Source organism: Trachypithecus francoisi, unplaced genomic scaffold (assembly GCF_009764315.1).
Source record: "Trachypithecus francoisi isolate TF-2019V2 unplaced genomic scaffold, Tfra_2.0 Lachesis_group14, whole genome shotgun sequence".
Lineage (NCBI taxonomy): Eukaryota > Metazoa > Chordata > Mammalia > Primates > Cercopithecidae > Trachypithecus > Trachypithecus francoisi.
In genome coordinates, this window is record NW_022681459.1 from 59,903,626 (window position 1) to 59,931,568 (window position 27,943).

Here is a 27,943-nt window from a genome sequence, read left to right on the forward strand (position 1 = left end):
CGTCACCTCATTCTTTTTTTTTTTTTTGAGGAGTCTATTCTGTCACCCAGGCTGGAGTGCAGTAGTGCAATCTGAGCTCATTGCAACCTCCACTTCCCGAGTTCAAGCAATTCTCGTGCATCAGCTTCCCGAGTAGCTGGGATTACAGGCACCCAGTACCACCCCCGGCTAATTTTTGTCTTTTTAGTAGTGATGGGTTTCGCCATGTTGGCCAGTCTGGTTTCAAACTCCTGACTTCGGGTGACCCACCACCCTCAGCCTCCCAAAGTGCTGGGATTACAGGTGTGAGCCACCGAGACCAGCCTCACCTCATTCATTCTTACCTGGACACCTCACTTTACTTGAGATACAGGCATAGTGATTCTCAGCAGGTGACAGCCTACCCCCACGTCACGCCCAGAGACCCATCACTGGCTGCCTGGCTTGGCGACAGAGTCCATGCATATGTCTTGGCTGGGTGGATATGAATAGGCATATGCCAGGAATCAGCCCATTCACTGGCTAGGGTGGGAGACTGTGTTGTGGTCCCCCAGACCACCCTCAGGTTCAGTGATTTGCTAGAAGGTCTCACAGACCTAGAAAAGCTGTTATCCTCCCTGTTACAGTTTATTACAGAGAAGGGTACAGATTAAAGTCAGCAAAGACGAAAGGCACAGGGGCTACAGTCCAGAATAACCAGGCTGAGGCTGCAGCTCTCTTTCCTGGTGGACTCTTACAGGCAGTGCTTAATTCTACCCCAACAGCAAGTGACGTAGAGAGCACTGCCAGCCATGGAAGCTCACCTGAGCCTTGGTGTCCAGGGTTTTTGTTGGGAGTTGGTCATCCTAGGCTTGAGCACCCCAACATGGCTGACCTCAGTTACTCAGTCTCTAGCCCCTCCTGAAGTCAGATGGATACAGGCCAAGGGCCCCACCCCCGGTCACATTGTTGGCATAAACTGTGTTGTATGATCCAAGGCCCCAGCTATGTACAAAGGCACTATTTCAGGCAGGACATTCCAAGGCCTTAGCAGATATCTCCCAACAGCCTGTCAAGAGTCAGTTTGGACTCTTGGTCCAATGGTTTGCATTGTGCAAGGAATGACTTGCCCCGTTTTTACTACACAAGCCACCCCTCTTGGCTCTAACAGCAAAATGATACTAGATTGAGCATCTGTGTGTGTGTGTTTTGTTTTTTTGTTGGTTTTCTTGAGACAGGGTCTTGCTCTGTCTGTCACTGAGGCTGGAGTGCAGTGATGCCATCAGGGCTCACTGCAGCCTTGACTTCCTGGGTTCAAGCAATCCTCCCATCTTAGCCTCCCTAGTAGCTGGGACTGCAGGCACATGCCACCATGCTCTGCTAATTTTTGTATTTTTTGTAGAGACGGGGTTTTCACCATGTTGGCCAGACTGGTCTCAAACTCCTGGTCTCAGGTCATCTGGCTGCCTCAGCCTCCCAGAGTGCTGGGATTACAGGTGTGAGCTACTGTGCCCAGCCAAATTTCCTTCCTAATTTCTTCATTGAACCACTGGTCATTCCAGAGCATATTGTTTAATTTTAACGTGTTTGTATAGTTCCCAGAATTCCTCTTGTTGATTTCTACTTTTATTCTGTTGTGGTCAGAGAAGATGCTTGATATTATTTTAACTTTTTTAATGTTTTAAGACTTGCTTTGTGACCTAACATATGGTATATCCTTGAGAATGATCCATGTGCTGAGGAGAAGAATGGGTATTCTGCAGACTTTGGACGAAGTGTTTTGTAAATATCTAGTAGGTCCATTTGTTCTGTAGTGCAGATTAAGTCCAATGTTTTCTTGTTGGGCTTTCATCTGGGACGTCCGGCCAATGCTGAACGTGGGATGTTGAAGTCCCTAGCTAGTATTGCATTAAGGTCTATCTCTTTAGCTCTAATAACATTTGCTTTATGTGCTCCAGTGTTGTGTGCATATATATTTACAATTGTTACATCCTGTTGCTGGATGACCTTCTTTGTCTCCTCTTGCAGTTTTTGTTTGTTTTGTTTTGTTTGTGAGAGGGAGTCGCACTCTGTCACCCAGGCTGGAGTGCAGTGGCACAATCTCGGCTCACTGCAAGCTCCGCCTCCCAGGTTCAAGCCATTCTCCCGCCTCAGCCTCCTGAGTAGCTGGAACTACAGGCACACGCCACCACGCCCAGCTATTTTTTGTATTTTTAGTAGAGATGGGGTTTCACCATGTTAGCCAGGATGATCTCGATCTCCTGACCTCGTGATCCGCCCACCTCAGCCTCCCAAAGTGCTGGGATTATAGGCTTGAGCCACCGTGCCCGGCCTGTTTTTGTTTTTTGTCTTTGTTTTTTTTGAGACAGAGTCTCACTCTGTTGCCCAGGCTGGAGTGCAGTGGCACGATCTCTGCTCACTGCAAGCTCCGCTTCCCGGGTTCACGCCATTCTCCTGCCTCCCGAGTAGCTGGGACTACAGGCACCCACCACCACACCTGGCTAATTTTTTGTATTTTTTAGTAGAGATGGGGTTTCACTGTGTTAGCCAGGATAGTCTCGATCTCCTGACCCCATGATCCCATCCTGGCCTCCCAAAGTGCTGGAATTACAGGCGTGAGCCACCGCACCCAGCCGTGTTTTTGTTTTTGTTTTGAGACAGAGTTTCACTCTTGTTGCCCAGGCTGTAGTGCAATGGCATGATCTCGGCTCACTACATCCTCCGCCTCCCGGATTCAAGCAATTCTGCCTCAGCCTCCCAAGTAGCTGGGATTACAGGCATGCACCACCACATCCAGCGAATTTTTTGTATCTTTAGTAGAGATGGGGTTTCACCATATTGGCCAGGCTGGTCTCGAACTCCTGACCTCAGGTGATCTACTCGCCTCAGACTCCCAAAGTGCTGGGATTGCATCTGTGAGCCACCCCACCCGGCCAACGCTGTGGTTTTTGAAACCTCATAGAGGTACCGCCTTGGTCTTGGCTGCAAGAGACTCTTGTTCTCTTTCTTTACTTTTTCCCAAACAAATGGTCGGTCTCTCTCTCTCTCTCTCTCTCTCTCTCTCTCTCTCTCTCTCTCTCTCCCTCTCTCCCTCCCTCCTCCCTCCCTCTCCCTCCCTCTCTCCCTCCTCTCTCCCTCTCTCCCTCTCCCTCCCTCCCTCCCTCCCTCTCTCCCTCCCTCTCTCCCTCCCTCTCTCCCTCCCTCTCTCCCTCTCTCTCTCCCTCTCTCTCTCTCTCTCCTGAGCCACCTGGTGCTGGGGGTGTGGTGATACAGGCACCTCTGTGGCCGCCACCACTGGGACTGCACTGGTCACACCTCAAGCCAGCATAGCACTGAGTCTCACCCAAGGTCTGCTGTAACCACTACCTGGCTACCACTTATGTTCACTCAAGGCCCTAGGGCTCTGCGACCAGCAGGCAGTGAAGCCATCCAGGTTTGTGTCCTTCCCTCAGGGTGATGAGTTCCCCCAGTCCCTAGGTGGGTCCAGAAATGTTGTCTGGGAGCCAGGGATTATTGTCAAAAACCTTAGCAATTTGCCTCTTCTATTCCATTGCAGCTAAGCTGGCACCCAAACTGCATTACAAAGTCCTTCCTGCTCTTCCCTCCACTTTCCACAGGTGGGGATTCTCTTCCAGTGGCCACCACCCCCGCCAGCCCATGGTGGGGGGTTCTGGCAGACCACAGCTGATGTTCACTAAAGCCCAAGGGCTCCTCAGTCAGCTTGTGGTCAATGCTGCCAGGCCTGGGACTCACCTTGCAGGGAAATGGCCTTCCCTCTGGCCCAGGGCAGGTCCAGAAATGCTGTCCAAGAGCCTACGCCTGGACTCAGGGACCCCAAGAGCCTCCTTGGTGCTCTGCCCCACTGTGGCCAGGCTGGTACCTAGGGTGCAAGACAAAGTCCCCTTTACTCTTCCCTCTGCTTCCCTCTTTCACTTTTGCCACCAGAGCTGGGAGTGTGCCAGATCACACCTGAAGTCAGCATGTCTCAGAGCCCAAGGCCCATGGTGTACTCCCTGGGTATTGCTGCCGGTTATTCAGGGCCCACGGGTGATGAATCCTGTCAGGGCTGGGTCCTTGTCTCCAAGACAGTGGGTTCCCTTCTGCCCCAGGGTGTATCTAGAATGCTGGTGAGCTAGGGCCTGGACTGGGCACCTCACTCCTCCACCCAGCGTCCTCTCCTACTGTGGCTGAGCTGGTATCCAAGATGCAAGACCAAGTCCTCATTACTCGTCACTCTTCTCTCCTTGAGCAGAAGAAAGGAGTTACTTTAATTGTTTTGCCAGCTTTGCACCCTGGGGTTGAGGGAGGGGTGGCAAGCACTCTCTGAGCCACCCTGGCCCCCGGCTCCCTGGGTCATGTGCCACCCCAGTCCTCTGGCTCTGAGCCGAGCCCAGCACTAGGAATTGCTGAGGAACCACAGTCCTTGTGTCCTAGACTGTCTTGCAAGTTTACCTAGGATCCCTGAGTACTTTGACCTGTGGTGGCGAGGCTTGCCCAGAAACTCAAGTTCTGGCCACTGGAATGGGCGATTCCCCTCTGGCTAGGGCTGGCCCAAATGCTCCCTTCTGGTGTGGGTGCTGACTGAGCCCAGCATGGCTTTGCTCTCGGCTAGGACAGGGCAGCCCTGAGTCCAGTGTCATGCACCCCAGTCACTGTTCTCTCCCTCCCACAAGTGCACAGACTCAGTGCTGCATGGCCTCTGCCAGCGGGTGAGGGAGCAGGGTGGTGTCAGCGATTTAGGACTGTCTATCCCACCCTCATCAGTGCGTCTGCCTGTGATATGAAGTTAAAACCAGGTACTGTGATGGCTCAGCTGATTTTTGGATCTTGTGACGGTGCTTTTCTGTGTGCAGATAGTTGTTAAAAATTTGGTGTTCCTGTAGGGGTGAGGAGTGGGATGAATGCTTTGCCCCCTTTCTTTTTTTTTTTTTTTTCCTGTTACAGGGTCTCCTTCTGTGGCCCAGACTGGAGTGCAGTGTGCGATCACTGCATCCAGGCCTCAACTGCCTGGGTTCAAGCAATTCCCCCACCTCAGGCTTCTAAGTAGCTTGAACCTGCGTCACCGCACCTGGCTAATTTTTAAATTATTTGTAGTGACAGGGTCTCGCCATGTTGCCCAGGCTGGTCTCAAACTCTTGGGCTCAAGCGATCCTCTTGCCTTGGCCTAAAGTGCTGGGATTGCAGGTGTGACCCACCACATCCAGCCTATCCTTTATTTCAGTGTAGCCAGTGGCACACAACAATAACCAAGGGATTGTATATATAGCTTGTTTCTTGTTATTTTACATTTCCTTACACATCCACTGTGCCAGCTCCTTGGGAGTTGGTTCCATCATTTCTAAATTCTGTAAGTAACTTTACCTCTCATAACTGATCACAGTGCAGCTACTGTGTCATGCCATAAGTGACACAGTAACTAGGCAGGAATAAAGCTTCATCAGCCACCTCCTTTACCTTCCTTTTTCCAAGTTAAGCTTGCACCAAGTTCCAGAGAGGGTAATTCTAGTGAATCACACTTCTGAAGCCAGCTGTCGGGAGTCCCCAAGATCTGCCCCTCTCAGTTCAGTGATTTGCTGTAAGGACTCAACGGAATTCAGAAATGCTGTTATATTCATTGTCATGGTTTATTACACTGAAAAGATACAGATCAAAGTCAGCAGAGGTCAGTAGTGCCCAGGACAGAGTTCAGCAGACACACAGCACAGAATTCCCACTGTTGTCTTCCAGTGCAGTCATACAGACAGTGCTGAATTTTCCCAGCCACAGTGTGTGACACATGTACAGGACACTGCCTGTAAGGGACCTCCACCAAGCCCTCATGTTCAGAGGAGTTCTGGGGGGTTGGTCTTGTATGTATGGAGTACTTGAGTGGCTGACATTAGGTATGAAGTCTCCTGCCCCCTCTAGAGGTCAAACTGATACAGGCCGATCTAAGGTCTCTATCATCCATCACCTTGTCAGCAAACTGGCAGGGCCTAAGGCTTCAGGAATTCAAAGACACTGTTACCAGGCAGAATACTATCAAAGCACATAGCTCATCTTCCAAAAACTGGTCGAGGTCTTGTTCTTTTTTCTTCAAGATACAGAGATGCTGCCTTCCCCAAGCTGATGAGTCTACCCTTTACTGCACAGAGGCTCCCTCAGCCTGGAGGCCCACATTTCAGGCCCAACTCAAGCCAATACACCAGAGGCAGCAGTCCCACCAGCACCATCACAACAGTGACCTCTTTTCATATATGACACCCCAAAACAGTAGACAAAATTCAGCAGGAAAATAATGTTCAATGTAGAATTCTAGGCCAAGCATGGTGGCTTACATCTGTAATCCCAGCACTTTGGGAGGCTGAGGCAGGCAGATCACTGGAGGTCAGAGGTTCAAGACCAGCCTGGCCAACATGGTGAAACCCCATCTCTACTAAAAACACAAAAATTAGCCAGGTGTGGTGGTGGGCGTCTGTAGTCCCAGCTACTTGGGAGGCTGAGGGCAGGAGAATCGAACCTGGGAGGTGGAGGTTGCAATGAACCAGGATTGTGCCACAGCACTCCAGCCTGGGCAACAGAGCAAGACTCCATCTCAAAAAATAAAAAAGAATTCTAGACCCAACAAAACTGTTAGCCACATACAAAGACAGATATTTAAGACATCTTACGTCTCATAAATACCCTCAGATGAGCTGTGACATCTGCAGAAATAACACGTTGGAAATTCACCATTTGCTATGCGACATGAAAAACCTGACAAAAATATCAGTCTCAACTTTTTCAGAAGTCTGGAAATTAACTAAAAGCTCATAAATACCCATGAACATTTATTCAAGAAAAATGGAGGGCCAGGCACAGCAGCTCAGACCTGGAATCCCAGCCTTTTCAGAGACTGAGGTGGAAGGTTCTCTTGAGACCAGGAGTTGGAGACCAGCCTGGGTAACATAGCAAGACCCCATTTCTACCAAAAAACAAGAAGAAAAATGGCTGAAGCTGAGAATGGCAAGCTGTGTGGTATTTTAACTTCTTTTGTTCATATCCCCCCTCCCCAGTTAGGGGACAGACTTCAAACAAGACAGTCTGCACGGCCCCACAGAAACCTGAGGGAAGCCCCAGCACCTGGAGCTTCAAAACCTCATTCCCAAGCCAGACATGGTGGCGCATGCATGTAATCCCAGCACTTTGGGAGGCCAAGGCAGGTGGATCACCTGAGGTCAGGAGTTCAAGACCAGCCTGGCCAACATGGTGAAACCCTGTCTCTACTAAAAATACAAAAAAAATCAACCAGGCATGGTAGTGGGGGCCTGTAATCCCAGCTACTCTGGAGGCTGAGGCAGGAGAATCACTTGAACCCTGGAGGCGGAGGTTGCAGTGAGCCGATTTGCGTCATTGCACTCCAGCCTGGGTGACAAAAGCAAAACTCCGTCTGAAAAAACAAAATTATTTGGGCTCAGTGGTGCCTGTAGTCCCAGCTACTTGGGAGGCAGGAGGTCCACTTGAAGTCGCGACTGCAGTGAGCCGTGATCCTGCCACTGCACTCCAGCCTGGGCAACAGAGTAAGACCCTTTTTTTTTTTTTAAGTCAACATATCCTGAACAAAGGATCCTTCATAACGTTCCCACCAGATTTCTAATCAGAAACATGGAGGCCAGAAAGCAGTGGAGGACGACGGCCCTCAGGCAGCCCTGAAAAATGTTGTCACAGGCTGCTACAAGGGCCTTCGGGTTACCAATTGGAAGCTCTGGGAACAGCCCTGTTGCAAACAAGAAGCCATGGCCAGGCCGGAGCCCAGGAATGCGGGCTGGGCTGGGATCCAGGTGACAGCTTTGAGGCTCACTGGGAGCAGCCTCTGGACAGGAGAGGTCCCACCCAGGAAACCTCAGGCATGGCTGAGAAGCGCGGTACTTGGTGCTGGGTCTGTACGTGTGTGAGAGACAGAATGCGTGTGCTGAGTGTCGGTGTGAGTCTGTGTGCATGTGAGTACTATCTTCGTGTGGGTGATTTTGTGGGTGTGTGATGGTGTCCCTGCAAGTGTGGACAGGTGTCTGGGAGTGGACAAGAGGTCTGTGCACCATCAGGGGTGTGCATAGCGTCTGTGCATGTCAAGAGTGCAGTGTGAAGCAAAGGGACCAGGCCCACGGCGCCTCTGATCATCATGAGCTCCCTAAGGCCCCAGGTAAGTGCCAGTGACAGATAAGGGTGGTAAAGGCCACTCTGGAACAGGTAGGTGGGGTAAGGAAAGGGGAAGGCCATGTTCTGGAGGAGAGGTTGTGACCACAATAGGGTGTATGAGCCTAGCAGGGAGGTGGATGGCAGGGTCCACTGAGACCTTGGTTATCCCAGAAGCCTGTGCGGGCTTGAGAAGCTGGGAGTGGGGAGAGGGAGTGACTTCTCCGACCAGGCCCCTCCACCGCCCTACCCTGGGTAAGGGCCTGGAGTGGGCAGCAGGGGCAAGGACCTCTGGAGCAGCCCCTACCCGCCCTGGCCTGACCTTGTACCCAGTGCCAGTACAATCAACACAGCAGGTTGGCTCACAGCAGAGGGCAAAGGCCATGATCAGCTTCCTTTATAAGGGAATGATCACGCACTTGGTGTGCTGAGAGTGTCCTGCCTGGTGCGGTGGGGGAGCCAGGTGTGTCCAGAGGAGCCCAGGGGGCAGTGAGGCAGCTATGGCGCTAGATGCACTGGTGTCCCTGGCTGTGACAGTGGCCATCTTCCTGCTCCTGGTGGACCTGATGCACCGGCGCCAACGCTGGGCTGCACGCTACCCGCCAGGTCCCCTGCCACTGCCGGGGCTGGGCAACCTGTTGCATGTGGACTTCAAGAACACACCATACTGCTTCGACCAGGTGAGGGAGGAGGTCCTGGAGGGTGGCAGAGGTCCTGAGGATCCCCCACCAGCAACAAACATGGGTGGTGGGTGAAATCACAGGCTGGACCAGAAGCCAGGCTGAGAAGGGGAAGCAGGTTTGGGGGACTTCCTGGGGGAGGGCATTTGTGCATGGCATGAAGGACTGGATTTTCCAAAGGTCAAGGAAGAGCAGGGCAAGGGCCGGGAGGTGGAGCTGGACTTGGCAGTGGGCATGCGAGCCCTTTGGGCACAATACGTTATGGAGCACAAAATCCCTTCTGCTGACACCAGAAGGAAAGGCCTTACGAATGAAAGCCAAGTCAGGGTCCTGAGTGCCCTTTAAATCAGGAAATTGAGGATGAAGCATGTGCAGTGATCCGGTTCAAACCTTTTGCTCTGTGGGTTCTCAGGCCTCACTGCTCACTGGCATGGACCATCTGTAAAATGGGATGCTAACTGGGGTCTATCTGCAATTTTGGTGACCCTTGTAAGGTCATAGCTGGGTGATGCACCCAAACTGAGTTCCTCTATCACAGAAGGTGTGAACCCCACCCCCACCTCAGGATCATGAGGCCAGGTCTCCTCCTTCCACCTGCTCACTCCTGGTATCCCCAGGGGTCGCCCAAGGCTCAAATACGACTAGGACCTGCAGTCTGGGGGAACCCTGGCTTGACGGAGGCCCTGACCCTCCCTCTGCAGTTGCGGCGCCGCTTCGGGGACGTGTTCAGCCTGCAGCTGGCCTGGACGCCGGTGGTCGTGCTCAATGGACTGGCGGCTGTGCGCGAGGCGCTGGTGACCTACGGCGAGGACACAGCCGACCGCCCGCCTGTGCCCATCACCCAGGTCCTGGGTTTTGGGCCGCACTCCCAAGGCAAGTGGCGGTGGGCATAGAGACCTCATTTCCGTGGGCCCCGGGTGGGCGGTGACCGAAGTCCGAGCTGGGCGCAGAGGGCGCGGGGTCATGGACGTGAAACAGAAAGGCCAGCCAGTGGGGACAGCGGGCCAGGAAACCACCCGCACTGGGGAGGTGTGAGCCTGGGGATGAGGGCGGGGCTTGTGACGAGTGGGCGGGGCCACTGCCCAGACCCGCCAGGTGCTGAGTGGGTGAAGATGGGGCCTTTCCCAGCTGGAATCAGGTGTCGAAGTGGGGGACGGGGACAGCGCCTGTGCGTGGGCTCAGTGTAGGTGGAGTGGGGCATGCGGGATCTTCCGAGTGGAAAGGCGGTCAGGGTGGGCAGAGAAGAGGTGGGGCAAAAACCTGCCCCAGCCAGGGAAGCAAGGCAGGTAAGCAGAGTGGGCCCTGTGCCCAGCTGGACCAGGCGAGGGACTGCGGGAGACCTTGGGTAGCGCTGGGTTAGAGTGGGTGGCAGAGGGTGGGGCCAAGGACTTCATGGCCACTCGCACCTGCCTGTCCTGCCCCCAGGGGTGTTCCTGGCGCGCTACGGGCCCGCGTGGCGCGAGCAGAGGCGCTTCTCCGTGTCTACCTTGCGCAACTTGGGCCTGGGTAAGAAGTCGCTGGAGCAATGGGTGACCGAAGAGGCCGCCTGCCTCTGTGCCGCCTTCGCCGACCAAGCCGGTGGGTGATGGGCAGAGGGGCACAAGGCGGGAACTGGGAAGGTGGGGGACGGGGAAGGTGACCCCTGACCCGCATCTCCCGTCCCCAGGACGACCCTTTCGCCCCAACAGCCTCCTGGATAAAGCAGTGAGCAACGTGATCGCCTCCCTCACCTATGGGCGCCGCTTCGAGTATGACGACCCTCGCTTCCTCAGGCTGTTTGACCTAACACATGAGGGGCTGAAGGAGGAGTCAGGCTTACTGCGCGAGGTGCGGAGCGATGGACCACGGGGTCTCTGCAGGGCGAGCTCTTGAGAAGTGCCAGGGCTGCAGTTGGGTCTCCGAGGAACAGGATTTGGGAAAGGACATTCCTAGAGAGTCCACTGCTAGTGGAAGGTCCTGGAGGAGGAGGGGAAATCTCAGACAAGGTCGTGGGAGAGGTGTGCCTGGGTCAGGGGCACCAAGAAAGGCCAAGGACTGTGCCCCCTGTCCATGTTGGAGATTTCAATTTTAGGTTTATCTTCTGGCAGCCCAGGGCAAGGAGAGAGGGTGGAGGCTGGCACTTGGAGAGGGACTTGGGGAGGTCAGTGGTAAAGACAGGCTGGCCCTGGGTCTTCCCTGGACACAGCTCGGGCCTGAGACTGGTGCAGGTGAACGCAGAGCACAGGAGAGACTGATACCCCATTCTGTGTCTGCTGTAGGTGCTGAATGCCATCCCCCTCCTCCTGCGCATCCCAGCGCTGGCTGGCAAGGTCCTACCCTCCCAAAAGGCTTTCCTGACCCAGCTAGATGAGCTGCTGACTGAGCACAGGATGACCTGGGACCCAGCCCAGCCACCCCGAGACCTGACTGAGGCCTTCCTGGCAGAGATGGAGAAGGTGAGAGCAGCTGCCACGGTGGGGAGCAAGGGTGGTGGATTGAGCATCCCGGGAGGAATGAGGGGAGGCTGGGCAAAAGGTGGGGCCAGGGCATCACCCGGCGAGCAGCATCTGGGCTGACAGGTACAGAATGGGAGGTCATTAGGGGTCTACCCCAATATGTCCCCTGAGCACCCTCCTGGCCCTGCTCAGGCCAAGGGGAACCCCGAGAGCAGCTTCAATGAAGAGAACCTGCGCCTTGTGGTGGCTGACCTATTCTCTGCTGGGATGGTGACCACCTCGACCACGCTGGCCTGGGGCCTCCTACTCATGATCCTGCACCCGGATGTGCAGCGTGAGCCCAGCTGGGACCCAGTGCCGGGGGCGAGGGAGGAAGGGTACAGGTGGTGGCCCGTGAACTTAGCTGGGACACCCGGGGTTTCCAGCACAGTCTTGACCAGGCTCCTGTAAGCCTGACCTCCTCCAACACAGGAGGCAGAGTCTCAGGGCCACCCCCTAGGTGCTGACCCATTGTGGGGACCCATGTCTGTCCAGGCCGTGTCCAACAGGAGATCGACGACGTGATAGGGCAGGTGCGGCGACCAGAGATGGGTGACCAGGCTCGCATGCCCTACACCACTGCCGTGATTCACGAGGTGCAGCGCTTTGGGGACATCGTCCCCCTGGGTGTGACCCATATGACATCCCGTGACATCGAAATACAGGGCTTCCTCATCCCTAAGGTAGGCCTGGAGCCCTCCTCACCCCAGCTCAGCACCAGCCCCTGGTGGTAGCCCCAGCATGGCCACTACCAGGTGGGCCCAGTCTAGGAACCCTGGACACCCAGTCCCTCAATGCCATCACATCAACTGTCTCAGCTTGGCTATGGGGTCCAGAGTAGAGGCAGGGCTGGCCTGTCCATACAGAACCCCAGTCTAGTGGGGTAGACAGATCAGGACCTGCCAGAATGTCGGACGACCCAATGCCTGTAGGGAGAGGGAGCAGCGTGGGTGCCTCTGAGAGGTGTGACTGCGCCCTGCCATGGGGTCAGAGAGGGTGCCCAGGAGCTTCTCAGGTGCAGGACTATTTGAGAGTCCAGCTGTGTGCCAGGCCGTGTGTGTCCCCCGTGTGTTTGGTGGCAGGGGTACCAACATCTTAGAGCCCAGTCCCCACTCACCCTGCCCCTCCTGCCCAGGGGACGACGCTCTTCACCAACCTGTCATCGGTGCTGAAGGATGAGGCCGTCTGGGAGAAGCCCTTCCGCTTCCACCCCGAACACTTCCTGGATGCTCAGGGCCACTTTGTGAAGCCAGAGGCCTTCCTGCCTTTCTCAGCAGGTGCCTGTGGGGAGCCCGGCTCCTTGTCCCCTTCTGTGGAATCTTGCAGGGGTCCTGCCCGGGAGCCAGGCTCACTGACACCCCTCCCTTCCCCTCCCCACAGGCCGCCGTGCATGCCTCGGGGAGCCCCTGGCCCGCATGGAGCTCTTCCTCTTCTTCACCTGCCTGCTGCAGCGCTTCAGCTTCTCGGTGCCCGCCGGACAGCCCCGGCCCAGCCACCATGGTGTCTTTGCTTTCCTGGTGACCCCTTCCCCCTACGAGCTTTGTGCTGTGCCCCGCTAGAATGGGGTACCTAGTCCCCAGCCTGCTCCCTAGCCAGGGGCCCTGATGTACAATAAAGCAATATGGTAGTTCCAAGTTGGGTCCCCTGCCCAGGCCCTCGTTGGGAACGTCCTCCCCAGGGAAGTCCCACCCCTGCCTCATTCCTGCTAACCCCACCGCCTGGCCGCATTTGAGACAGGGTATGTTGAGGTTGAGCAGATGTCAGCTAGCCTTGCCCATAATCCCATGTCCCCCACTGACCCAACTCTGCCCAGATTGGTGACAAGAACTACATTGTTCTGGCATCTGGGGGAAGGAGCCAGAATGGGCCGACTAGAGGTGTCAGCCCTGAGTGTGGTGGAGAGGGCAGGACTCAGCCTGCAGGCCCACATTTCAGGCCTAACTCAGCCCACCCCCCATCAGAGGCAGTGGTCCTGCCAGCACCATCACAACAGTTACCTCCTTTCATATATGACACTCCAAAAAGGAAGACAAATCATGGCATCAGGGAGCTATATGCCAGGGCTACCTCCCAGAGCTCAGTCAGCAGGTGCCAGAACGTTCCCTGGGAAGGCCCCAGGGAAGCCCAGGACTAAGCCACCGTCCTCAGCCTCTGTCACCTCACCACACGACTGGCCACCTCTCTGGGTCCTCAGACATGCTGCTGTCCAGACCCCTGACCAGTGGCGAGTTTGCACTCGGGGCCAGGCTGGAGCTGGAGAACACTTGCTGGGCTCCAACCCTAGGTGCCATCCTCCCGGTAAGGGGTCAGGCAGGGCCCACAGGCTTGGCCAGGGGCCATGCATGAGCCCTGTGGGCCACAGGCCTGCCCTAGGGACAGGCGTCAACCTTGGGCCTATGAGGCACTGGGGCGGGCAGAGGAGGAGGAGGTGGCATGGGCAAGCTGAGAGCCAGAGACCCTGACCCTAGTCCTGGCTCTGCCATTACCCCATGTGACCCTGGGCTTCTGTTTCCCTTCTGCCAATGAGAAGGCTGCTTCAGCTGCCCCGAGTCCTGTCTTCCTGCTCTGCCTTCTGGGGCTGTGGCCCTTGCTGGCCTGGAGCCCACCAAGGGCAGGGACCGCTGTCCTCTAGGTCTGTCCTCACCGACATAATGGGCTGGGTGGGCACACAGGCAGTGCCCAAGAGTTTCCAATGAGCATCTGCTTACCTGAGTCCTGGGCAGACCCTCTTAGGGAACAGCCTGGGATAGAGAACCACAGACACTCTGAGAAGCCACCTGAGACCTCTTTTGCCAGAGGACCCTACAGCATCCCTGGCAGCAGTTCCCGCCAGCATTTCTGTAAATGCCCTCTTGGCAGGGTGCGGCCCGGCTGTCAGCACGAGAGGGACGCTGGTCCATCCCCTGGCACCGAGTCAGTCGGAAGGCCGGCCAGGGCCCCTTGTCCCTTCCAGAGACAATCCACTGTGGTGACGCGGCTCGGTGGCAGGAAGTGCTGTTCCTGCAGCTGTGGGGACAGGGAGTGTGGATGAAGCCACACTGGGTTTGTCTGAAGACGGAGGCCCCGAAAGGCAGCAGCAGGGCCTATAGCAGCAGCAACTCTTGAAATCATTGGAAACTTTTTCTTCACGGTTCTGAGTCTTGGGGGTGTTGGAGGCTGAGAGCCAGTCCAGGCAGAGCTCTGTCATGAGCACGGGGAACCAGTCCCAGGGCCTTTGGTCTTTGCTGTCCTCAGAGGCCTCTGCAAAGTAGAAACCGGCAGCCTTTTGAGTCCCCTGCTGGGAGCAAACCTCCCTCTGAGATGCCCGGGGGCCAGGTCAGCTGTGGTGAAAGGTAGGGATGCAGCCAGCTCAGGGGAGTGGCCCGGAGTTTCTGCCCACCCAAGGAGGCTCCTAGGAAGGTCCAGGCACCTGACTCCTGGGCTGCTTCCCTCCCCTCCACAGCTCAGGAAGGCGGGTAAGGGCTGGGGTGTCTGACCCTAGCAGTCATTGAGAAGTAGGGTGGAAGCAGCCCCCTGCAGCACGCTGGGCCAGTGGTCTTACCAGATGGATACCCAACAATTTCCTTTTGAACCTTTTTATTTTCCTGGCAGGAGGAAGAGGAACCCAGCAGTGAGATCGGGCAGGTTCTGTGTTACACAGACAGGGAAACGGGCTCTGTCCGCAAGAAGTCGGTGGGGCCAGGATGAGGCCCAGTCTGTTCACACATGGCTGCTGCCTCTCAGCTCTGCACAGATGTCCTCACTCCCCTGCGATAGCAGCTTGGCCTGCTGGTCTTGAGGTTGAGCCAACCTCCAGTACTGCCTCCCTGCCCCGCTGCCTCCCACTCTACAGTGCTCCGTGGCTGCTCAGTCAGACCCATGCTGGAGACATTCCAGTCGAAGCCCCGGGCTGTCCTTACCTCCCAGTCTGGGGTCCCCGCCACCTCTTCTTGCTCAGCAGGAATGGGGCTAGGTGCTTCCTCCCACGGGGACTTCACCTGCTCTCCCTCCTAAGACAAGACAGCAGCCTCCTCAGGGGCAGCATCATTCAGTCCTCCAGGTCCCCTGGGGATCATGACCTGCAGGAGGAATAAGAGGGCAGACTGTGGGCAGAAAGACCTTCAGAGCACCTCATCCTCCTGTTCTCACACTGGGGTGTCGCAGTCCTGTGAAGTTCTTCCTTTTCAGTTGAGCTGTGGTAACCTTGTGAGTTTCCTGGAGGGGGCCTTGCCACTACCCCTGGGACTCCCTGCCATGTGTCTGGGTCTAACTGAGCTCTGATAGGAGAGAGCCCCAGCCCTGAACCTTCCAGGGGAAGCCTTACCTCAGAGGCTGGCTTCTTCCTACTCTTGACTTTGCGTCTCCACAGAGGGAGGTGGGAGGGGTGACACAAAGCTATGAGTGGCGAGCAGTCGTTCCCTGACTGGCCCATCCGCTCCAGGTGCAGTCCCCCTTACTGTGTCTGCCAAGGGTGCCAGCATAGCCACCACACTCCAGGGGTAGAGGAGTGCCAGCCCTTACCCACCTGAGTGGGCACAGTGTAGCATTTATTCATTAGTCCCCACACTGGCCTGACAGTCTCCCCTGTGGGCTGCATGACAAGGAGAGAGAAAAGGCTGAGGTGAGATCTGTCAACACCTAAACCTAAAAAAATCTATGAACCGGCCACAGTGGCTCATGCCTGTAATCCCAGCACTCTGCGAGGCCGACGCGGGTGGATCCCCTGAGGTCAGGTGTTCAAGACCAGCCCGGCCAACATGGTGAAACCCCGTCTCTACTAAAAGTACAAAAAATTAGCTGGTCGTGGTGGCGGGCATCTGTAATCCCAGCTACTTGGGAGGCTAAGGCAGGAGAATTGCTTGAACCTGGGAGTTGGAGGTTGTAGTGAGGTGAGATCACGCCATTGCACTCCAGCCTGGTCAACAAGAGTGAAACTGTCTTTTAAAAAAAATCTATAATTGATATCTTTAGAAAGATAAAACTTTCCATTCATGGAATAAGAATAGGAGGCTCTAAAATAAAAATGTTCAAACACCCACCACCACTAATTCTTGACAAAAATATAGTCTGGGTGCCGTAGCTCATGCCTGTAATCCCAGCATTTTGGTAGGCTAAGGCAGAAGGATTGTTTGAGCCTAGGAGTTCAACACCAGTCTGGGACACCTAAGACCCTGTCTGTACAAAAAATTAAAATACTAGCCGGGTGTGGTGGCACACACCTGTAGTTTCAGCTGCTTGGGAGGTTGAGGCAGGAGGATCACTTGAGTCTGGGAAGAAGGCTGCAGTGAACTATGATCCTGCCACTGCACTCCAGCCTGGGCAACAGAGAAAGACCTTGCCTTAAAATAAAAATAAAATAATAATAGGAATGCAAAATCTAATCAAAGTATAGAAGCTAAACTTGAAAAAAATATTTTCCAGAAAGAACAGAGAACAGGTCAGGAGCTCCAACAGCTAAATTGTTGTTTAGATGTTTCTGAAAGAGGCAGCAGCGACAACAGACTAGGAGGTAGGGAGAGATGTCAAATAAATACATTTCTTTTTTGTCAAGACAAGTTCTCAGAGATGAAGAACATGAGTTTCCAGTAGAGAAGGAAACACCAAGTGTTCAGGACCATGAATGAAGGGGACTCACCCCTGATTTTGTTGTCAAGAAATTTCACAACACCGAGGACAGAGCGGAACCTAAAATCTTCCAGAGATACAAACAAAAAAGTCTGAGCTTTAGGAATTCAACATTCATCAGACTTCTCAACACTAACCTTTGAAGCTATAAGATAATGAAGACCTTCAAAATCTGAGGGAAAATATTTCCAATCTAGAATTCTATACCTAGCCAAATGCTACGCAACTGTGAATTGAGATCTTTTCAGATACATGTCTCAAGACTACCCCTCAGGAAGCAACTGGAGGTTGTACTTTACTAAAAGGAGAAACGGAAAAGAAGGTAACATGGGACCCAGCACAACAGGCAGGGAGAGCCCCTGAGGATAAGGGTGAATGGGGGGCTCAGGAGGACAGCTAGGCAGCAGACCTCCAGGGTGCCCCATCCAGATGGAATCAGGGAGATGGAGGGCTCCTGAGATATGTCTCCATGAAAATGATCATATGGACAAATGACCTGATCTGTCTAAATGTACTGCAAAAGAGATTTCTATTTTTAGCAGAAAACCTGAATGAATTAATTACATAATAGATGCACAGAAAACTAAACAAAGAGAAGAAGAAAAACCAAAATCATGACTTAACTGGGACTACTGTCTACATTTTTTGTTGTGAGAAAGTCTTGCTCTGTTGCACAGACTGGAGTTTTGAGACGGAGTCTTGCTCTGTCACCCAGGCTGGAGTGTAGTGGCGTGATCATGGTTCACTGCAGCCTCCACATCCTGTGCTCAAGTAAGTGACTGTCCCACCTCAGCCTCCTTAGTAGCTGGGATCACAGGGCACCACCACACCCAGCTAATTTTTTTTAATAGACAGTGTCTCCCAATGTTGTCCAGGCTGGTCTCGAACTCCTGGACTAAACTGATTCTCCCACACTGACCTCTCAAGTAGCTAGGATTACAGGCATGAGCCACTGCGCCTGACCTAGCTGATTTTTTAATGATTTTTTTTTTTTTTTGTACAGAGTCACACTATGCTGACCAGGCTGGTCTGGAACTTCTGAGCTCAAGTGATCCTCCTGCCTTGGCCTCCCAAAGTGCAGAGATTATAGGCATGAACTCTCACGCATGGCCTGTTTACATAGTTTAATAACATAAATCTTTGATACTGATCTAATAAAAATCGAAATATGCCTTTTAGAGTGGCTTTCAAAAATAACAAATGCTGGAGAGGATGTAGAACAACTGGAACCTCTTGGTTATTGCTGGTGAGACAGCCACTTTGAAAAAGTTTGAGCTTCTTACAAAATTAAACTTACACTTACTATATGACCCAAAAATTCCACTGCTAGCTCTTTACTCAAGTGTAAGGAAAATCTATGTTCACACAAAACTTGTACATGAATATTAATAGTGATTTTATGCCCCAAACTAGAAACAGCCCAAATGTTCTGGCACATCCAAACAATGGACCACCACTCAACAATAAAAGGAACAAACTACTGATACACATGACTAGATGAATCTCAAATGCTTTGTGCTAAGTAAAATAAACCAGACTGAAAAGGCTACCATACATTTCCATTTATATGACAATCTTCCATTTATATGACAATCTTGCAAAGGCAAAACTATAGGAACAGGAAACTGTTCACTGATTGCCAGGGTGTGGGAGTAGGAGGAAGGTTTGACTACAGGTGACTATGGAGGATTTTTTTTTTTTTTGAGGTGGGGTCTCTGTCGCCCAGACTGGAGTGTACTAGCGCGATCTCGGCTCACTGCAACATCTACCTCCTGGGTTTAAGGTATTTTTAGTAGAGACGGGGTTTCACTATGTTGGCCATGCTGGTCTCAAACTCCTGACCTTAGGTGATCCACCTGCTTTGGCCTCCCAAAGTGCTGGGATTGCAGACGTGAGCCACTGGGGCCAACCACTTTTTTTTTTTTTAAGACAGAGTCTTGCTGTGTCACTCAGGCTGGAGTGCAGTGGAGTGATCACTGCTCACTGCAGCCTCAACATCCCACACTCAAGTGATCCTCCCACCTCAGCTTCCTGAGTAGCTGGGACCACAGGCACGCACCACCACACCCAGCTACTTTTTAATTTTTTTTTTTGTAGAGACAGGGTCTCACTATGTTGCCCAGGCTGGTCTTGAACTCCTGGGCTCCACCAATCCTCCTGCCTTGCCCTCCTAAAGTGTGAGTCACAGTGCCTGTCCCTTAAGATTCTCTCTTTAACTTCTAACTCCACCTTGTCTTCCTCACATTCAGCAGAGAACACAGGCACCATCAGATGGGCATTTCCTTACCTTTCTGCCACCAAACCCATTCACTCACCAGCTTCTCATGGGCCATTTCCTCTTCCAGGGGAGGAGAAGAGGAGGCTGCCCTCCCCTCTCCGAAGCTAGCCTTGCTCCTGTGCCCCATTTCATCTGGTCTTCTCACCTGGGCATCTGGGGATCTCTTGTCTCACCTCAATATTCTCCTTTTCCTTTTTTCTGGCTCCTTCCATCAGCATCTAAACACATTGCTGATCTCTTCCATTAAAAAGAAAAAAGCCCTTTTCCCTTGAACCCATATTCCTTCTCCAGCTACTGCCCTAACTGACCCCCTACCCTTCACACCAGTCTCCTGAAAGTGGTGTTGGCAGGGGGTGTATTTACTGCTTTCTACCTCTCCCACACTCCACAATCCATTTCAACCTGTATCTGTCCCTAATAAGCCTCTGAAACCCCCTCACTGAGGTCACCAATACACTCCTAGTCACCAAACCCAGCTGACCTTTTTTTCTTTTTCTTTTTTTTTTTTTTGAGATGGAGTCTTGCTCTGTCACCCAGGCTGGAGTGTAGTGATGTTATCTCCGCTCACTGCAAGCTCCGCCTCCCGGGCTCATGCCATTCTCCTGCCTCAGCCTCCCGAGTAGCTGGGACTACAGGTGGCCTGCCACAAGGCCTGGCTAATTTTTTTTTTTATTTACTTACTAGTAGAGATGGGGTTTTAATACGTTAGCCATGATAGTCTCGATCTCCTGACCTCGTGATCCGCCCCCCTCGACCTCCCAAAGTGCTGGGATTACAGGTGTGAGCCACTGCACCTGGCCCCAGCTGACCTTTTTTTTTTTTTTTTTTTTTTTTTGAGACGGAGTCTCGCTGTGTCGCCCAGGCTGGAGTGCAGTGGCGCGATCTCGGCTCACTGCAAGCTCCGCCTCCCGGGTTCCCGCCATTCTCCCGCCTCAGCCTCCGAGTAGCTGGGACTACAGGCGCCCGCCACCGCGCCCGGCTAGTTTTTTGTATTTTTAGTAGAGACGGGGTTTCACCGTGTTAGCCAGGAGGGTCTCGATCTCCTGACCTCGTGATCCGCCCGCCTCGGCCTCCCAAAGTGCTGGGATTACAGGCTTGAGCCACCGCGCCCGGCCAACCCTTTCTTTAACGACCTCGCCTTTTCTCTTGGTTGGTTGACCTCTCATGCTCTGGTTTACCTCCTGCCTTCCACTCCTTTCTCTCTGTCTCTCAGTCTCTGTCTATCTCTGTCTCTATTTCTGTCTCTGCCTCTCTATTTCTCTGTCTCTATCTCTAACTGTCTCTATCTCTGTCTCTATATCTCAGTCTCTGTCTCTCTGTCTCTATCTCTGTCCTTGTCTCTCTCTCTGTCTCTCTCTGCCTAAATCTCAATGTTGTTTTTCTCCATGTCCTGCTGCTGATGACAAAGACTCTGAACTTCTACCTCAGACACTCACTTCTAGGCCTTTGCATGTGCTGTTCTCTACCTAGAATGTGTTTCTCCATGGCTTTCAGGAAGGCTTCCCTGACTACCTGACTTCAGGTGGGGTGGGTACTGTACTGTCTTAGGATACTGTACTGTCCCCTGACTGAGGGACCACTTTAGGTCCGTCCACTGTCAAACCCCCAGTAGCTGCCGTTATGCGTGGGAAACAGCAAGAGCTCAGTAACCAAATGAATGATTACACGGCTGTGGTTCATCCTAGTGCTTAAAGCCCTGATTAGAGTTGAAAGTTGCTGTATCTTATTCAGAATTCTGCTAGCAATATATTCAATAGTAAGCTTTGCTGGTCATCTATAACCCAGTGTAAGTGAACTTATCAGGTCTTTTTCTGGGAGGAGGTTTAGAGGAGGAAAGGAGAGAGAATGAGTCCTAAAGGAGAGGAGAAGAGGAGTAGAAGGGGCATGCCAAGTAGAAAAGGATGCAGAAAAGGTAGGCTTGGGGTAAAAAGATAATTTTCACCTGCTTGGTGGTTTATTGAGGGCATCCTTTTAGGCCTACTTACCAAAGAGGCCAACCTTGATGACGCTAGAAATTTGCAGATAATCCTTTTACCATATCAGTGTCAGGCAGCTTATCTACCCGCTCTTGGGCTCTATGACCAAACCCAAGAGGAGCATTGGGGCCCAGCTAACTCTGGGAGTTCAGTGCACCGGCCCCCACTTTTGCATGGAGAGTGGTGTCTATGTGTGACATCACGTCTTAAGGGGACTTTATGACAGGACACCCTCTTCAACCTTGGCCAGAACAGCCGTCAAATGCCTCAGGGTGGCTTTAAATCCCCAGTAGTGAGAGACAGCCCCTTTGTACGTATCTTGTTGGTTCAATTCAGCACAAACAGTACTGACTGAGCAGCTACAATATGCCAAGCTCTGTGTGAAGTCTCATAGACACACAAAGACGCAAAGGTGTGTAAGACTCGCCTTTTTTTTTCCTTTAAGACTGAGTCCTGATGTGTAGCCCAGGCTGGAGTACAGTGGCATGATCGTGGCTCACTGCAACCTCTGCCTCTCGGGTTCAAGAGATTCTCATGCCTCAGGTTACCAAGTAGCTGGGATTACAGGTGTGCATCACCACGCCCAGCTAATTTTTTTGTATTTTTAGTAGAGACAGGGTCTTGTCACGTTGGCCAGGCTGGTCTCAAACTCCTGGTCTCAAGTGATCTACCTGCCTCGGCCTCAAAGTATTGAGATTACAGGCATAAGCCGCCACTGCACCCAGCCAAGACTCAGTCTTACTGCATAATACAATAAGCATCTTTTCTAAATCAAAAACAAGAACACCGCCTAACAATTGAATGTCATCTATTCATTCATTCAACCAGTGTCTGCTGAGCTTCCATTTTGGTCCAAGCACTATGCTGAGAGGGTCAAAGGTAAACAGGACATAGAGCCTACCATTGAGGAACTCAAAGACTTCAAACAGACATCTTATGGTTCAAGACAATAACTTCTACCTTCCTCCAAATTTCTGTAAATGAAACAATAATTACAAATCTACAGGTAGTTGAAACTGAGGGATGGATGCCTCAGTTTCATATACACATGAAACATTCACCAAGATAGGCCATATTCTGGACCACAGAACAAATCTCAATAGATTTTAAATTTATTTCAAGTATGTCCTTCAACCACTGTGGAATTAAAAATTAGAAATCAGTAACAGAAAGATTCCTGGAAAAAGTCTGAGCTCAGACACACCTAACCCTGCCCCAACCTGACGGTATTTCTCTACCCGCCCTGGTAGCTGATCACAAAAGCCATAAACTCTTGAGAGCTTTATGGCCCTGTCCATCACCTGAGAAATCCTAATATTTATCCTGGCCAACTTAGGGCAAACTTATATCCCCCTTCTAGTATTGCAGCTGGTGTTCTCTTGAAAGCGCCACCTCCTGGCTGGAGGTCAACCAAGTCAGGACATTACATCAACTCACAGCAGAATAACCCTGCCCCAGGGAAGGCGAAAACAACAGCTAATTCCACTGCCTGCAACATCCTGGCTAACCAGAGCTCCTGAGTCTGTCCACGTGACAACTTCACTGCTAGCATAACCAGCATTTGAGAAAGCCAGCACGGTAAACAAAACTACAAGCAAGGACTCTCACACTCACAGTCTACTTTACTCCCCTCCCACCTCCACCAGAGCAGGTGCTGGTATCCATGGCTGGGAGACCTAAAGACGGATCACATCACAGGACTCTTTGCAGACATTCCTTAGCACTAGCCTGGAACCTGGTAGCCCCACTGGGTGGCTGGACCCAGAAGAACAATAGCAATCACTGCAGTCTGGCTCCCAGGAAGCTCCAACCCTAGGGGAAGTGGGAACCCATCACACCAAGGGGTCACTCTGTGGGGCAAAATAATCTGAACAGTAGCCCCTGAGTTCCAGATTTCTCCCCTGAAATAGTCTACCCAAGTGAGAAGAAATCAGAAAACTTAATATGACAAAACAAGGTTCTATAACACCCCCAAAAGACCACACTAGCTCCCCAGAAATGAATGAAATCAAGAAGACATCTCTGAATTGCCAGATAAACAGTTCAGATGGTTGATTATTAAACTACTCAAGGAGATACCAGAGAAAAGTGAAAACAAACTCAAAGAAATTTAAAACACAATAAAGGCTATGGATTGGCCGGGCACAGTGGCTCATACCTGTAAACCCAGCACTTTGGAAGGCTGAGGTGGGCTGATCACTTGAGGTCAGGAGTTTGAGACCAGCCTGGCCAACATAGTGAAGCCCCATCTCTACTAAAAATACAAAAATTAGCCAGGCATGGTGGTGCATGCCTATAATACCAGCTACTTGGGAGGCTGAGGCAGGAGGACTGCTTGAACCCAGAAGCCAGAGGTTGCAATGAGCTGAGATTACACCACTGCACTCTGGGCGACAGAGTGAGACCCTGTCTCAAAAAAAAAAAAAATAAAGAAAAGACAAGAAAAACAAAAAATATAGGCTATGGATGAAAAATTCTCCAAAGAAATAGATATTATAAGAAAAAAAAAATCACAATTTCTGGAAACAGAAGACACACTTAGAGAGATACAAAATGCACTGGAAAGTGTCAACGACAGACTAGAACAAGTATGTAGGATACAGTAAAATTCCTCTTCAAAGGTTTAGCCTGTTAACTTCCTTGTTCTTTGTTCTGAAACTCAACTTTCTTATTCTCTATGCCTCCTTGCCCCTACGTACTGTAACTGTAAACAACCTTCCTGTCAGTCCTAATCAATAACTCACATCTGTTCCCCTGGTTACCCGCTCTTCACCCATTCCTCCCTTGGAAACCGCACGTCCCACCACTGTAACTCACTTTTCCCTTCCCTTCCTTATTTGGGAAAGTATTCACAAATAGCCAATCGGGTCATATTAGATGGTGCGGTCCAACCCCAGCCCATGGAGGAGTGACAGAGAGGTAGGGATTGCGTTAGGAATAAAATCCCTGCTTTCCTTTGTTTGGTGTACTCTTGCAATCGTGATTGACACAAGCAGCACCCTTCTGCAAAAGTAAATTGCCTTGCTGAGAAAACTTTCGTCTGAGTGCTGGTTTCACGTTGCAGTACCGAGCATTTATCTCCAACAAATCTGGGGCTTATCTGGGATTCCCATTCTCCTCCGAGGAAGGGGTCTCTGGTCACCTCTCATAAAGAGACGTGTCCCACTGACTCGCTGCAGTGGCCTCAGGGTGAGGGATCAGGACCCACCCAGTATGACAAATAAACCTGGACTCTCAGCAGTGTGGGGAAAAAAGGCTTGCAACACCACAGTGACCAGGTAACTTTGTGCACAGACCAAGGTAAGAAACGTCACTGGGGCGACAAAGCATTTTCTTGGTGGTCAGGATATTCTGGAGGTTGAAAGTGTGTGTGAATGATCGCAAGCATTCCTGCTTGCAGTGCTGCTTGTATGAATAGTACTAAGTACTACTGCTGTGTGGAGTGAGTGGGTCCTATCTGCAGTTCCATGGTCATTTCATACAGCTTAGGATGGATCCTGCTGTGGGGTTTATACTGGCATGCCAATGCTAAGAGGGATCTAAATTCCCCTCGGGGAAGCTACCAGAGTGGACGAAGCAAAAGAAGGATGCAAGGAACCTACAGCAGGTGGGGCTAAATGATATAAATCTCTAGTATGAGGGATTGAATCTCAATAAGCCTCCAGAAAAGCAGACGCAAGAAATCTCTAATACAAGGGATTGAGCCTCAGCAAGCATCCAGAAAAGGATAGGCAATAAATCTCTAGTACAAGGGGCCCTAACTAGGACCCAACATGAGAAATACCCCAAGCAAGACAGGGAGTAAAAAGGATAAAGATAGCAATAAAGATAATCCTGCTGTTAGTCCCCTAGGTCTCATGTTAAAATATTGGAAAGATAATGAGAGAACTAAACCTAAGAAAAAGCAGGCTGGGCGCAGTGGCTCAGGCCTGCAATCCCAGCACTTTGGGAGGCCAAGGCAGGCAGATCATGAGGTCAGGAGATCGAGACCATCCTGGTTAACACGGTGAAACCCCATCTCTACTAATAACACAAAAAATTAGCCAGGCATGGTGGTGGGTGCCTGTAGTCCCAGCTACACAGGAGGCTGAGGCGGGAGAATGGCGTGAACCCAGGAGGCGGAGCTTGCAGTGAGCCGAAATTGCACCACTGCACTCCAGCCTAGGTGACAGAACAAGACTCAGTCTCCAAAAAAAAAAAAAAAAAAAAAAGGAAAGAAAAAAGAAAAAGCAACAAATGAAAAAACACTGCTGTTTTATTTGGACTCAGGGACCCCATCCTCAAACCCTCAATCTTCTGGCCAAAGTTTGGGTCAAACAAGGATGTGATATGTCATTTTTTTTTTTTTTTGAGACGGAGTCTTGCTCTGTTGTCCAGGCTGGAGTGCAGTGGCACAATCTCATCTCACTGCAAGCTCTGCCTCCAGGTTCATGCCATTCTCCTGCCTCAGCCTCCCAAGTAGCTGGGACTACAGGCACCCGCCACCTCGCCCGGCTAGTTTTTTGTATTTTTTAGTAGAGACAGGGTTTCACCGTGTTAGCCAGGATGGTCTCAATCTCCTGACCTCGTGATCTGCCTGCCTCAGCCTCCCAAAGTGCTGGGATTACAGGCATGAGCCACCGCGCCCGGCCGTCAACTTCTAATTCAATATGTAAATTATAAAAGTCCGGTTTCTCAAGGAGAACAGGTCTATGCTCTTTGTTGGAGGCAGGGACCTGTCCTCCTCTTTCCCTTGAAGACAACTAGGGAAAAACCCAATCCAGCACCTCAAAATGAAGAGTCAGAGGCCATCCTGCTTCTGTCTCCCAACATCAATGTCACCTCATGTCTCTCCTGACAAGGGGAAAACTTGGTGTTCCTTGGAAGCTTAACAGGATGCAGTGAGCTTAAGCCTTTCCAAGAGCTTACCCATCAGTCTGCCCTTACTCATCCTCAAGCAGATGTATGGTGGTACTGTGGTGGACCCTTACTGGACACGCTGCCAAGTAACCGGAGTGGTACTTGTGCTCTTGTCCAATTGGTTATCACTTTCACCCTGGCATTTCATCAACCAGAAAAAAAACCACAACACCGTAAAATAAGAGAAGGCCCTTATGTTTTTTTTGACTCTCAAGTTTATTTAGATGCAATTGGAGTCCCATGGGGAGTACCTGATAAATTCAAAGCCTGGGACCAAATAGCTGCAGGATTTGAATCAATATTTCCATGGGTAACTATTAATAAAAATGTAGACTGGATAAATTACATCTATTATAACCAACAGCAGTTTATTACTTACACTAGGATGCTGTGAAAGGAATAGCTGAGCAATTAGGGCCGACCAGCCAGATGGCCAACAGAATGGCTAATTTTTTAGCCTAGGCATGATATTAGCTGAAAAAGGTGGAGTTTGTGTTATTATTAAAACTCAGTGTTGTGCCTTAATCCCAAACAATACTGCCCCAGATGGGAGCATAACAAAAGCCTTACAAGAACTTACCATTTTATCTAATGAATTACCTAAAAATTTGAAGAAGAATTTTATTGTATCCTACAATTTCCCCCTTTTAATTTTTATAGTTCTTCCTCTTCAAACCTTTTTAACATGTCTTGGCTTTGCTATTTGACTTGATCGTCTAAAAGGGAAAACTTATCTGAATAAGGTGAAGGAGAGCTAAAGGGAGGTTTTAGTAAGTGCTGTTTGGCTTAGTAAGGATGGCTAGACAGGTGGTTTGGTAAATGGAAAGGAATCATAGCCTCAATTCTTACTTCTCTTGCAGTCGTAATAGTTGTACTCATTCTTGTTGGGTGTTTTGTCATACCATGCATCCATTGAAACAGAAACAGCTTATAGAAACAGCACTTACTAAAACCTCCCTTTAGCTCTCCTTCACCTTATTCAGATAAGTTTTCCCTTTTAGACGATCAAGTCAAATAGCAAAGCCAAGACATGTTAAAAAGGTTTGAAGAGGAAGAACTATAAAAATTAAAAGGGGGAAATTGTAGGATACAATAAAATTCTTCTTCAAAGATTTAGCCTGTTAACTTCCTTGTTCTTTGTTCTCAAACTCAACTTTCTTGCTCTCTATGCCTCATTGCCCCTACTTACTGTAACTGTAAACAACCTTCCTGTCAGTCTTAATCAATAACTCACATCTGTTCCCCTGGTTACCCGCTCTTCACCCATTCCTCCCTTGGAAACCGCACGTCCCACTACTGTAACTCACTTTTCCCTTCCCTTCCTTATTTGGGAAAGTAGCAGCACCAAGCATTTATCTCCAACAGGTAGGAGAAAGAACTTCAGAGCTTGAAGACAAAGCATTGGAAGTAACTCAATCAGACAAAGACAAATAGAAAAGCATTTTTTCTTTTTGAGATGGAGTCTCGCTCTGTCACCCAGGCTGGATGGAATGCAGTGGCATGATCTCGGCTCACTGCAAGCTCTGCCTCCTGGGTTCATGCCATTCTCCTGCCTCAACCTCCCAAGTAGCTGGGACTATAGGCACCTACCACTATACCCGGCTAATTTTTTGTATTTTTAGTAGAGACAGGGTTTCACCGTGTTAGCCAGGATGGTCTCAATCTCCTGACCTCGTGATCCGCATGCCTCGGCCTCCCAAAGTGCTGGGATTACAGACATGAGCCACTACACCTGGCCAAAAAGAATTTTTTAAAATGAACAAAGTTTCCAAGAAATTTGGGATTATGTTAAACAGTCAAACCTAAGAATAACTGGTGTTCCTGAGGAAGAAGAGAAATCTAAACATTTGGAAAGCTTATTTGAGGAAATAATCAAGGGAAAGTTCCTTGCCCTTGCCAGAGACCTAGACATCTAAATACAAG

The 27,943-nt window shown here is 51.1% G+C and overlaps 1 protein-coding gene and 1 long non-coding RNA gene across 6 annotated transcripts in view; one reads left to right on the plus strand and one right to left on the minus strand.

Moving 5' to 3' along the window:
- Positions 1–7,439: 7,439 nt before the first annotated feature.
- LOC117096386 (cytochrome P450 2D17) lies at positions 7,440–12,897 on the plus strand. 2 transcript variants are annotated; one of them, XM_033233756.1, is made up of 9 exons: positions 7,440–8,789; positions 9,491–9,662; positions 10,215–10,367; positions 10,456–10,616; positions 11,048–11,224; positions 11,417–11,558; positions 11,759–11,946; positions 12,399–12,540; positions 12,644–12,897. In XM_033233756.1, the coding sequence occupies exons 1-9, from the start codon at positions 8,610–8,612 to the stop codon at positions 12,820–12,822; spliced, it is 1,494 nt and encodes a 497-aa protein (XP_033089647.1). In that variant the 5' UTR covers positions 7,440–8,609; the 3' UTR covers positions 12,823–12,897. The 2 variants fall into 2 exon arrangements, with proteins under 2 accessions (XP_033089647.1, XP_033089646.1); XM_033233755.1 differs by having other exon boundaries at positions 12,399–12,897.
- Positions 10,616–27,943, minus strand: part of LOC117096389 — a 37,608-nt gene continuing 20,280 nt past the window's right edge. For 2 of the 4 annotated variants that reach the window (XR_004442470.1, XR_004442472.1), the window contains 4 exons: positions 15,768–15,826; positions 15,163–15,321; positions 13,972–14,503; positions 10,616–10,745 (listed from right to left, as the gene is read on the minus strand). This is a non-coding gene — a long non-coding RNA (uncharacterized LOC117096389). The remainder of the gene's footprint in view (positions 10,746–13,971; positions 14,504–15,162; positions 15,322–15,767; positions 15,827–27,943) is intronic. The other 2 variants (XR_004442471.1, XR_004442473.1) reach the window with 1 other exon arrangement.